The sequence below is a fragment of the Pleurodeles waltl genome, chromosome 2_2 (genome assembly GCF_031143425.1).
Source record: "Pleurodeles waltl isolate 20211129_DDA chromosome 2_2, aPleWal1.hap1.20221129, whole genome shotgun sequence".
In the NCBI taxonomy this organism is placed as follows: Eukaryota; Metazoa; Chordata; class Amphibia; order Caudata; family Salamandridae; genus Pleurodeles; species Pleurodeles waltl.
In genome coordinates, this window is record NC_090439.1 from 393,090,032 (window position 1) to 393,103,398 (window position 13,367).

At 44.3% G+C, this 13,367-nt stretch overlaps 1 protein-coding gene across 2 annotated transcripts in view; it reads left to right on the plus strand.

Annotated features, from left to right (window-relative positions):
• RTTN (rotatin) overlaps window positions 1–11,094 on the plus strand; it is a 978,768-nt gene extending 967,674 nt beyond the window's left edge. Inside the window, exon 49 of one of the 2 annotated variants that reach the window (XM_069219896.1) lies at window positions 10,362–11,094. In XM_069219896.1, the coding sequence (XP_069075997.1) occupies window positions 10,362–10,444 (83 nt within the window). In that variant the 3' untranslated portion in view covers window positions 10,445–11,094. The remainder of the gene's footprint in view (window positions 1–10,361) is intronic. The other variant, XM_069219897.1, reaches the window with a different exon arrangement.
• Window positions 11,095–13,367: the final 2,273 nt, after the last annotated feature.

Consider the following 13,367-nt stretch of genomic DNA (forward strand, 5'->3'; position numbering starts at 1 on the left):
ACGAACGACGACAACTGCTTTGTCCCCAGCCCCACTGGCCTGTCTCCAGAGTCGAAAACCTGCAACTAGTGACGCATTCAACAGGGACCAGTGACCTCTGAAGCCTCAGAGGACTGCCGTAACCCCCAGGACCAAGAAACTCCTGTGATCAGCGGCTCTGCTCAAAAACAGCAATATTTTTACAACAAAGAAGCAACTTCCAAAGAACTCACTGTTCCCACCGGAAGCGTGAGACTACACACTCTGCACCCGACACCCCCGGCTCGAGATCCAGAGAACCAACACCACAGGGAGGACTCCCCGGCAACTGCAACCCCGTGAGTAGCCCGAGACGACCCCCCCGTATCCCCACAGCGACGCCTGCAGAGAGAATCCAGAGGCTCCCCCTGACCGCGACTGCCTGTAACAAGGGACCCGACCCCTGGACTAAGCACTGCATTCGCAGCCCCCAGGACCTGAAGGAACCACCGAACCTCAGTGCAGGAGTGACCTTTAGGCGACCCTCTGCCTAGCCTAGGTGTGGTGGCTGTCCCGAGAAGCCCCCCGCTGTGCCTGCCTGCACTGCTAGAGTGACCCCGGGTCCCTCCATTGTTTCCTATCTAAAACCCGACACCTGCTTTGCACACTGCACCCGGCCGCCCCTGTGCCGCTGAGGGTGTGTTTTGTGTGCCTACTTGTGTTCCACCCTCACCCCCACCCCCCTCAGTGCTCTACAAAACCCCCTGGTCTGCCCCCCGAGGACGCTGTTACTTACCTGCTGGCAGACCGAAACCGGAGCACCCCTGTTCTCCATAGGTGCCTATGTGTTTTGGGCACCTCTTTGACCTCTGCACCTGACCGGCCCTGAGCTGCTGGTGTGGTATTTTTGGGGTTGAATTGAACCCCCAAGAGTGAGCTGCCTATGACTAGGACCTGCTAAATATAAGTGTTTTACTTACCTCACAATCTAACCATTACTTACCTCCCCCAGGGACTGTTGATTTTGGCGCTGTGTCCACTTTTAATATAGCTTATTGCCATTTTAACAAAGACTGTATATGATATTGCTTTAATTCAAAGTTCCTAACTTACCTGTGTGGAGTACCTTGTTTTTTATGTATTTATTTCAAATCTTGAACTTGTGGTTCTTAAAATAAACTAAGAAAATATATTTTTCTACAAAAAAACTATTGGCCTGGTGTTAGTCTTTGAGTGTGTGTTCCTCATTTATTGCCCGTGTGTGTACAACAAATGCTTAACACTACCCTCTGATAAGCCTACTGCTCGACCACACTACCACAAAATAGAGCATTATAATTACCTAATTTTGCCACTATCTTACTTCTAAGGGAAATCCTTGGACTCTGTGCACACTATTTCTTACTTTTAAATAATATATACAGAGTCAACTTCCTACAGCATGGATCTTTTACCTGATGCTGCGGTCAGCCAAGCTGATTTAACTGAAATTATCATGATGCTTTTTCTGTGCGGACTGAAGAAAGAAGAAAAGCCAGTTCCTCTGTGGGCTGGAATTCATGCACTTATCTCGCAGAATACCATCCCACTGAAGAAGGTTGGGTTTTTACCAGAAATACCATCACGAGTCACATACTTTTTTTTCCCCCAGAATCTGCATGCTCGGCTTGAAGACCAGCCTATCCTGACAATTTTCGGCAATTAAGGTGTTTTTTATATTGTAGCTGACATTTTTATGAGCGATCCAGTAGAATTTGGTGATCTTTATCCAATGATGTGTGTTGTACCAATGACAAAAGATGCGTTGCAGTGTGCAGGACGTTATCTCAGTGAGTGTGGCATAGATGATGCACTTATTGAGGCTGATGTCTTTGAAAGCAAAACTGTCTAGTCAGTATGGAGCGGAACTCATTATGTTAGTTCATTACAAGGTATGCTCATCAAATCTGAGGATGTAGAAACATTGTGCCGAAATGCTTTCCGGAACAAGAATGACAAATTAGGTTTTGCATATTTTATCTCTGAAGTGAACAAGGCACAAGGTGCACTTCATTCAAAAGACATAATACAAAGCAAGGTAATGTTCAATACACTCGGTTCAAAATCAGAAAACCAAAAAAAGCAGAACTTTGCAAGTACTGAGGAAATGTTTTACACATGATAGCTCTAGTGAAAAATTGGTACATGCTGATCGGGAAGGTGATTGGGAGCTGCACGTGAAGACTGTGGAGTCACTGATTACTGTGTTTCACAAATTTGATTGCATAAACTACCTGAGATATGGGTCCTGGTATTTGGAAAGAGTGAAGAAGCTAGAGGTGGAAAAACCATACCTCTAGAGAAAATTCATCCAAAGACATTTTGTGGTGAAAGACAGAGAGGGAAGGTTCAATGCTGTGGCTCCAGATATGAAATTGGAACAGACGATTCAGAGATCACAGAAAAGCTCCAAGGGAATTGTTGGTCAGACACTTAAAAGTTCATATGTTGCTCAATGGCAGCTAGTTTACCAAGAAGTTCATTTTATTTGCAGTGTTTTCCACAAGACGACAAATACAAAATTAATAGACCATCATGAAAGGGTTCCTCACTACAAATTTGTGGGAAAGAGAGGGGAGCGTTTCAGTAAACTTGTTGACATGTTGACAGACTTTTTTTTTCATGTGGCATTAAGGAAATCCCTTACTGAGCTTGTGTTACAACACAACTTTGTGGCCAAACAGTATGTGGATAATGAAGTAAAGACTCGTCTACTAGATGTCCTGGAATATGGATTTAAACTATACGTAGAACCGAAGCAAGAGAGATTTGTATTGAAAGAGAAAAGGCTGTTTGACATAATCACTAAAGCTAAACTTCCACGCTTTAATTGCCATGGCAAGATTTTCGTCCACCCAGCCACTACAAAACAGGTTATAAAAAAACTATTTTCGCAATCACTTAGATGAATGTAGCAAATGAAAGGGGTGAGTTTATCAAGGACATTCTGTCACATGACCTTTTTCCCAACAAACATGTTTGATGGAGATGCTGCAACCAAACCAGTGAAGCACAAATTCATGCAAGAGCTTGAAAAAAAACTAACACCTAAGAGTATCAATTCGAAAGAGGTGTCCTCATTGAAAACTGCTGTTGTTGTGGACCATGTTGCAATTGTGAATGGTCAAGATTTCATCCTTCCAAAACTTCAGTGAGGTCATTCAGACTGTTCTACAGAAATCAGTCAGGGTGCACCTTGTAAGAACAGCACATTGTTTTTGACAGTTATCTTAAACTATCTGTCAAAGAGAATCAGACGAATGCCTACAAGTGGAACAATTGACCTTGCCTCCATCAAAGATTTGACACCTGTACCTGTCCAACTTGATAAATTCTGGTCATCAGCAAATAACAAGGTGAACATGAAGATGTTAACTTCCCAAGATATTGCTGATGCTTCAGTGAACACTGAATTTCCAATTATTGCAAGTGGAATGATTGTCATTGAGGAGTTGGTGCCTGCAGAGAGAGATTCAAAAGGTATGGGCCGTTTTGTTCAAGAACTTAAAAGCAAATTGGAGGAAGCTGACCTTCAGGTTGTGCAACATGCTGAATGGACTGTTCGAAATGGTTCCAATCGAGTCATTGTACTGTCAAATTACACAGATTTTATTACCATGCTGTTTCATTTGTTACAATGTTCATAGGTCAATGATTGTAAGAGTTATGGGTACATTATGAAACAGATGAGACAAGACACTTAATCCCACTTCTGACTCTGTAGAAGAAACGTGGCCCAGAGATGCCCAGTGCACTGATCAAAAGCGAAAAGAACAGATGTCAGATGGAATGCTGAACAATGCAAACATGCACCCCCAGTCACAAGGATCTCGGTTTAATCCATTGTTTTTTTTGCCTACCAGGACACCCCAGTTTGAACCCAGCCATATGCAAATCTGTCTTGACCCTGCTGCCCCATTGGAACAATCCAGCCCAGACTGCCAGGTCCTCCCTGGACTGTAAAAAAAAAAAAAAAGCAGCCTGAAACTGGTTTGGGGGTATTACCCCTCATCAGCCAGGCTAACTTGAATTCATTGGTGCAGTGAGCACAGGACCCACGTCGGGCATCCCCTTCCCACTTAGGGCGACAAAAGTAAAAAGAACAGATGATGAATAGAATGCTGAACAATGCAAACTTTCACCCCCATTCACAAAGATCTGGTTTTTATCCATTGTTTGTTTGCCCACCACGCCATCCAAGTTTGGACCTAGCTATATGCAAACCAATCTTGACCCTGCTCCCCATGGGAACTGTCCAACCCAAACTGCTAGGCCCTTCCTGGATCGGAAACAAGCATCCCGACACCAGTTTCGGGGTGTCACCCCTCATCAGCCAGGCTAGCTTGAATCCAGTGGCACAGTGAGCACCGGTCTCACGTCTGGACATACCCTTTCTACTTAGGGCTACAAAAGCAAGTCAGATGCTCTCACGGGTGATGACACTATGAGCAAAATTGGAACAAAGCTTGGAGCTTTAACTGCTGAACTTGTGAGGTTTCCAAAAGGATTTGCTGAGACAGAAGAAGAATGTTCCTTGAAATCTGTAGTAAAATACCTTGTGAATGTGTGGAAAATGGGTTTTGACAATCTTCGGTACAATGAGTTCAAAAGATCAGTCCCGCTAAGTGACCTTACACCGATCTCATTCTGTGCGTTCACACATTAAAAGAGCGTTCTGCTTGATGAGAAGATGTGTAAATGTTTTGGGTCATGCATATGTAAAGAAAGGTCCTTGTGAATCTGGTTGGGAAGATATTGATGGGGTGCTAAAAACTAAGACATTTCTAAAGCCTCTACCCACAGAACATAAACGTACATGTACTTGCAAAACCTGAGCTGCAAAAAGATGTCCATGTCGATAAGCTGTTCTCAGATGTTCAATATTATGCAAATGTACCACAAGCGATTGCTGAAACAAAGTGGACTATGAAACTGTGTGTAATACAGGAGTGAGAAACCTTATTTTTTAAAATTTTCGGATCATAAACATTGTTTGTTGTATACATAAAAGGATTAAAAGTCATTATTTTTTGTTTAATTTCTGTATATGTCTCTTCTTCCTCAGTTACCGCCATTTTGGAAAATGGCCGGAGGGTTTCTCTGAGGATTTATTTTCTGTCTACATAAGACTATAACCCCCCACATCTATGTTTTGACACTAAAATGATGTATTTAGGACTCATGGTTTTCTGAAATTACATCGTCACTGCAACACAGCCACCATTTTTTAAAATATCACCCAGAAAAATTCAGCCTGGATCAGCAATGTCTACCCAAGCTAAATTACTTCTCTAATGATCTAAATACACAAATCAATAATGAACATCTCTGGACAACAATTTTTTTACAGAGGTGTATCAAGGGACCGGGATTATTACACTTTGGCAAGATTTGCTGATGAAGAATAGAGGATACTGTGTTAAGATGTTTCTACACTACTATGTAATGCCACTCAGCATGGGTCCTTAGTTCATGAACCATACGATTTGTAAACCTTTGCTCCATAGATCTCTCCTCAGAAATGTGTGTAGTCTGTCAAATGCCAGAAAAAGTAACTCCAAGGCACAGTGCAAAAAGCAAACAGTTGTGGGTTTCCTTTTGGCCCTGGTGTATTGGCATTACTAGAGTCATCTGTTGTGTGGCCAGTGCCATTCTTTATCGTATACCTTACAGAATTAGCTGTTCAAGTAGGTACCTACAAAGACTTACTTGGTTTCAATTTGGGCTAAAAGAAATAGTCAAGGGAGTCATTTAACGTTCCCATCAAGGTCAGGCTTGTACTGAGTTGGATCTCAGCATCCACTCTTCCTGTCAGAGGTACAGTTTTGTATACTAGTGGCTTCCATTTGAATACAACGCTACATATGCATTCATCAGTCTCTATGATTACCATAACACAGATTAAATACTCTGTGGTTTTACATACAAAGTTTCAGTAGGACATGGTATTGATCAGAACAAACCATTGCTTCTTCCCGAAGGTGTTGAATGAATTTGATCTAAATTAACAAATTATTCTTTGAGGTTTTTTTTCTTCACCCACATTTTTCACTCCCTCAAAATGGTGTTGCACCAAATGAATGTTAGTCAAGCTGTTAGATTTGATCTTGACGCAGCAATCTATGTGTAATCGCCTTCACTTTGTTCCTTGGGTAGTACAGATGCAGCAAGCCTGTACCCAAAATGACAGCTATCGGATGGATCCCTTCCCACATCTTCTGTTATCCGCTGCGGGGTAGATCCGTTCCTTCGAATGTTGAAGCAATGCATTAAAAGTAGCATCTTTGGAAATCTTAAGATGTGTTTTGCAGTGTAGCTACGAGGGCCAATTATATGCGTACTCTGCAAACACTGCAAACTTGATGCTTCTTTCAGAGGTTAAGCTCCATCCTAATACGTTTCAGGCAACTATTTTCTTAGTTTCCAGATGCTCACATCACCCTCCTCTGTGTGCTAAAATAAAAGCGATAGGCTACATTTCAAAAAGTGGTAACGTGGTCATGGCGCGCAACTCCATCTGGGAAAGAAATGTGCCTGTGTGTACATTGTGATGAACATGCAGCTCTGGATAAGCTTTTGAATTGAATAGCTTTGGGAAGCAGTTTCAGATCCTTCTCCTAGGTGAAAGGGAGCCATAAATTGGGAACCACCTGGGCTAGAAATAACTAAGCCACCATGGAGATAGCTTCGTGCAATCCATCTTTTAGAAATTCACTTGCTAAAAGTAAATTATTTATTATTCTGTTAAGAGTGGGCTTTTTTTCAATCAATCGGGAATTTGTAAGCGCACTACTCACCCTTGAGGGTCTCAAGGTGCTGTGAGGGGAGAAGGGGCAGGGGGAGGTTCTTCTATTGCTCAAACTGCTAGGTCCTGAGAAGTTTCCTGAAGGTAAGGAGGTTTTTGGTCTGGCGCAGGTGGGTGGGAAGAGTGTTCCACGTTTTGGCAGCAAGGTGCGAGAATGATCTACCACCGGTTATAGTTCTGCAGACGTGTGGGACAGTTGCGAGGTCGGCAGAGCGGAGATGCCGAGTCAGTGTGTAGAAGGAGAGCCGTCTGTTGAGGTATTCTGGTCCGGTGTTGTGCAGGGCTTTGTGAGCATGGGTGAGAAGTTTGAAGGTGATTCTCTTTTTGACTGGGGGCCAGTGCAGGTTTCTCAGGTGGTCTGTGATGTGGCAGTGGCGGCGGATGTCCAGAATGAGGCATACAAAGGCGTTCTGGATGCATTGCAGCCTCTTCTGGAGTTTGGCCATGGTTCCTGCATAGAGGGCATTGCCACAGTCCAGTATGCTGCTTACGAGGGCTTGGGTAACTGTTCTTCTGGTTTTGGTGGGTATCCATTTGTAGATCTTCTGAGCATGCGAAGAGTGTTGAAGCAGCAGGAGGAGGAGATTGCGTTGACTTGCTGGGTAATGGATAATGAGGAGTCCAAGATGAATCCTAGGTTGCGTGTGTGGTCGGTGGGAGTTGGAGCAGCTCCAAGACTGGCAGGCCACCAGGAGGGGCTGGAGCCGAAGATGAGGACTTTGGTCTTGTCGGAATTGAGTTTGAGGCAGCTGCTCCTCATCCATTCGGCAATGGCCTTCATTCCTTTGTGGAGGTAGGTCTTGGCGGAGTCAGCGTATGAGATGATGTTGAGGTTGTGGGATCGGGCGATGTTAGCGAGCGGAGCCATGTAGACGTTGAAGAGCGTCAGGGTGAGGGATGAACCCTGGGGTACGCCGCAGATGATTTTGGTGGCCTCCGAGCAGAATGGGGGAGGCGGACTCTCTGGGTTCTGCCGGTGAGATAGGAGGTGACCCAGTCCAGGGCTCTGTCGCAGCTTCCTGCATTGCTGAGGTGTGAGCGTAGAGTGTGGTGGCAGACTGTATTGAACGCAGCCGAGAGGTCCAGGAGGATGAGGGCCGCAGTTTTGCCATTGTCCAATATGGTTCTGATATCGTCTGTGGCTGCGATGAGGGCCGTTTTGGTACTGTGGCTGCTGTGTACTCCGGATTGGTAAGGGGCCAGGGTGCAGTTCTTCTCGAGGAAGCGGGTTAGTTGTCTGTTGACAGCCTTCTCGATGACTTTTGCCAGGAGGGGAGCTGGGAGATAGGCCAGAAGTTCTTGAGGTCCTCTGGATCCGCCTTGGGTTTTTTGAGGAGGGCGTTGATCTCTGCGTGGTCCCAGCTCTCCGGGAAGGTGGTGGACTTGACGGAGCTGTTGATGATCTCCCGTAGTTGGTGTGCGATGACAGAGCTTGCTTTGTTGAGAATGTGGTGAGGGCAGGGTTCAGCTGGAGTGGATGGTGTTCATGATTTTGATGGTGTCGTCCCCGTTGACGGGGGTCCAAGAGAGCAGGGGGTTGGTCTGAGATGAATCTGTGGTGTTGGTGGTTGCCGGTGGAGATCTGGGTGCTGAAGCTGTCGTGGATGTCTGCAATCTTGCGGTGGAAGTAGGAGGCTAGGGAGTCAAAGAGGTCTTGGGTTGGCGGGATGGCGTTGGAGCTGGGGTTGGAGAGTTCCTTCACGACATTGAAGAGCTCCTTGTGGCTGTGTGCGTTGTTGATTCGGTCTTTGAAGGCAGTTCTCTTGGCGGCTCAGATGAGTTGGTAGTGTCTGCGGATGACGTTTTTCAAAGGCTGTGTGGTTGTACAGAGTCTGATCTTGGCACCACTTTCTTTCGAGTCTTTGGCAGGTTTGCTTAGATTCGTTGAGGTCGGCTGTAAACCAGAAGGGCCTTTCAGTCAGAATTAGGGCAAGAGCACTGGCACAGGTGGCGACCCATTGCCTGAAGTTGCGTGCAGCTGCATCAGTGTTGGTGGTGTCAATGGGTGGGATCCGGGAGAGGGCCATGATAAGTTGGTCTTAGGTGACCTTGTTCCAACTGCGCTGGGGGATCCGTTGTGGATGGTGGTGTGTTGTGGGTTTCTTCAAGAAGAAGTGGATGCAGCAGTGGTCTGTCCAGTGGAGTTCGGTGGTGTGGCTGAAGGAGACGTGATTGCTGGCGGAGAAAAAAGGGTTGAGTGTGTGTCCTGCGGAGTGGGTCGGTGTCGTGATGAGCTGTTTGAGGCCGAGGTTGGAGAGGGTGTCGAGCAGGGTGGCGGTGTTGTTATCGTTGGTTTTCTCGAGGTGGAAGTTTAAGTCCCCGAGGAGTATGTAGTCAGTTGATGCGAGAGCGCCCGTAGGGATGATGTCGCTGAACTGCTGTCATGGACCGGTAGATGAGGGTCTCTCGAAGGATGGTGTTTGGGTTAGTGTGGATTTTGAAGCGCAGGTGTTCGGCGGTGCTGAGGGTGTCTTTGATACTGGTCGTGATCCTAAGGGTGTTCTTGTGAACGATGGCAATGCCTCCTGGTTTGTTAGACCAGTCCCTGCGGGTGATCTTGTAGCCATCCAGGATGGCTATGGCGATGTCAGGCGCAGAGGAGGGGTTCATCCGGGTCTCAGACAACGTCTGGGGAGGCTGAGTCGAGTAGATTGCATAGCTCTACTGCGTGCTTGTGGACGGAGCGGGTGTTGAGGAGGATACATCTGAGATGGTTGCGTCCTGCCTTGGTGGGTGGGTTGTTGGCATGGAGGCTAGTGAAGGTGCAGTTCCGGCACGAGAAGGGTCTCTGGGTGGTCTGCGGGGAGGCTAGAAGGCGGGCGGGAGAGCAACCAGTGTTAAGGGCGCGAAGGGTGGTGGCATCGTAGTAAAGATGTGCGTGGCAGAGGGGGGGGGGGGGAACGGGAGCCAGAGGTTCTGGCACTGGATGTGGTCCAGGCACAGACGGGCTTGCCTTTGGTGCGCCTGCTGCACGGCCGCACTGTGATCGCCATTAAGAAGGGCGGTGGGGGAGGAGAGGACAGCTGGGAGGTGGGAGCAGGGGCGAAAAACGGCACCAAAAGGGGGGTGGGCCCGCAGGGGCAGCAACAGCAGGGGAGGGGGTGTGTGTGTGAGAGAGAGAGAGCGGAATGAGAGAAAAACGAGGAAGAGAGTAGGGAAGCAAAAGGAGCACAAAGGGATTGAAGAGAAAGCAGAGAAAGGAGGAGAAAAGGAAGAGAGAGACAGAAGGTAGTCTAGAAAGAGAGCAGAGCTTTCCCACTAGACTCCAGGGATGAGGCACAGACAGAAGCCTGCGGGTGGAGGAGTGCCTCAAACTCCCCACAGGGGGTCAGGATTCTAGAGGAGCCCGCGAAAGGGCTCTACTTGCAAGGTGGAGCCACCGGAGGCAGAGCTGTGCACTGACCAGGTCAGTGGTATTGCTAAACGATGTACAATAGTTTTTTTCTGAATGTCAGGAGCTAATGATATTGAACTTTTTCTAAAAGGTAACCTTACCTTTTTTTAAACTAATGCACATATATAGATAAATAACGCAGGTTCTTTTTTTTCTTATCTTTAGTTGGTATGGAGCAAGAAGAAAACGAGTTGACTGCTTATTATTTGAAATGCCTTGCTAATCTATCACAGCTTCTGAACAGCTAAAAAGGAACACCTGTTGGAGACCCAGCTAACGGCCGCAGAAGAGATCAGTGTTTTAACAAATAGCTTCAGATGTTTGGATGGTCCGGGTTGATGAGCTAGTGTAAACCCTGAGAAACTGAAACAAAAAGGGTTTGCATTTGTGTTCACCTAGACAATCTATTTGTCTGGGCTGCCAAGGCTTTAAGACATTTTATATTTCCCAGTTCCCTTCAGAATCGCACAGACGTGTGGAGTGTTTTTCAGAACCAATCCATTTACATGGTGACGGTTGTTGTTTTCAAAGAGAAAGTCAATAGTCATGCTTTATTCCACTTCCTATACTGATAACCTCAGCATGCGGAGGATAAGTCTCACAGGTACGACGGCGCTATGATAATTACTGGATAATTTACTCTGCTGAGCAAACCATTCACATTTGAAAGGCCGAGATCAACAGAATCACCTGACTCCTGATTAAATTGGGTCTCTTATTTGACATCAGATGGCTGTTTTATTAGGAGCAACGTTGCCAAGCATTTTTTTGAATTTCAGTGGATAATAGCATTTTGAAATTCACATGTATATTTTTGTACAGCTGTTTATTATTTAAAATTGTATTATAAAATTATTTTTCCCATTCAAAGTTTGAAATAAAATATGTTATAACCATTCCTGATGGACCGTTTGTATGTAGATAGGTAATAGATAGCTTAAAATGTAAATCTGATTTTTATTTTTGATCTGTTTGAGGTAATTTACTCTGAACCCAAACATAATTGCATAGCGCCTGTTTATTATGGTTGATTACTTTTAAATTAATTGAGAATTACTTCAATCTTCAAATAAATGAAATATCTAAGCGCAACCACATATTTTCATACATTTTAAAATTCTATTAACCCGCTGTGCTTGATTTTCGATTTTTATTACTTTGTATCCTTGAGTGTCCTTGGCGCATGTACCGAGTGTAGCAAGTCGAACGTTTATTACATATGAGAAAATGCCCGCTTCTTTTATTTAGGTTATTTTTTATAGAAACTTTTTATTGATTTTTTTTTCTTTCTTACATTTACTTTGAAGCATTTAGACCTCATACATGCAGTGCAAATGACAGACATGGCAGCAGTAATTGTTGGCATCATTACCTTGTAGTTCACTAACACAGGAATAGTACGAACATCATATTCAGGCCATATTTTCACCTCCTCTTTTATTTAGGTTCGTAAGAAAATCTGTATGTCATATATGCCATATAGCTACACAGTATGTATTCATTCGAAAATATTACAGCATTTTTTAAATAGTTTGCCAAACGAAAATACCACAAGAGAGGACAGTAACACTGCAGTCAGCCAGATATGTATCTGACAAAATAAGCCCTATTTTCCTTGTCATTATGCAAAAATATATTTTTCTTCAGCACGCAGTTGCTCATAGATTGGCAATCTTTTCTGAACACCACCATCCACCTCTTACATGCAATATTAATTAACATAACTGCTCCTTCCTTTCGTTCCCAAAACCCAGCCGAAAGAGAAACACTTTAAACTGATACACCCATGCAACAGGGGAAAGAGGACTGAAGCGTCACTCCCAACTCAAATCAATATCGGCGCTATTAAGATGACAGAGCGCGTGCACCATATGTACACCCAGTACGGTAGCCAGTTTTAGCCAATCATGTCATTAAGTATAACTTTTAATAAGAATGTTTTAATAACAATGCCAAAGACCGATTTATAAAGGTGTTTATTTGCACTACTCTATAGTAAAAAATAAAAGATCGTTCTCAGACATATTAAGGTCCTGAGGATTTACCATAAGTCCTTACAAAACAATATCTAGGAGGTCTTTGCTGAAGTTAGTCCTGCAAGTAGTTCTACGATGCTACTTTTTGTGCTTTTCCGACCTGGAAGATGCATAAGTTGTATGTGAGGATTCTTCATTGACTGCAGCTTCTTAATAATAGTAGTAGGGGAAGAGCATTAATGAGGTCAACGTAACTTTTCTTGCGGTTAAGAGCTGCACCTCAAGTTGTCACTAAATGCCTGCCAAACGTGGCATATCACACATGACAGAAGGGTGTACTCGCCCACCCCATCTTGAATGGTGGTTTATAGAAGCAGACTCTTAGTGTTACAGATTTTAATGGTGATACAGTTTATTTGTAGTGTCTTTGGTGAAACAATTGATGAGGAGAACTATTTGGTGATTTCTTAAAAATGCATTCTTTTTCCAGGGCAGTCCAGTGCTGGGGACAAAATAGATTTCTTACCAGACGCTGTAGCTATAATTCTCCAGTTTGTGTCTTTAATGCATTTACACGAGGCTCACCGGTCTCCCCTTACCTCAAGAAGCCAAGACTAAAGTAGCCCAACGAATTTTTTTTCTAAAGGTTTTATTACATTTTTTAGTAAGTATCAGAAATAACTCTGCAGTGGGCATTTAGAAACGTAACAAGATATTGACTAATAGACACAAAACCGCAGTATAATGACATAAGCATAGCATCAGCAATCACCACTGAACATTAAGAGAAATATGTCTAATATTAAACTTTAAATGCGTAGCAGATGAGACTGTCTATAAGGACTAGCAAGTGGTGAGACTTATGAAAAGTGTGTCTATAAACACTATTGCAAAGGAAAAGCAGGAAAAAGGAAAACGACAGATCGAAGTAAGAATACCAGGTAGGAAAAGAAAACTTGATTGTATAGAAGAAATCAGGAAAGGGAAACGAAGAAATACACAAAAGCTAGCCATGTAGTTGATAATTAGTGCTACAAACAAATTAACGTCTAAAGTTGAATCAATGGGTGAGCGCACAGGGAGGTACTGAACAATGATTCCAGGTTACTTATAAAGGTGTATAATGTGCCCCATAATCGCATGGATGGGACTGGGTTCCTAATGTGATATGACTGAGCAGTGTGCAATACCCAAG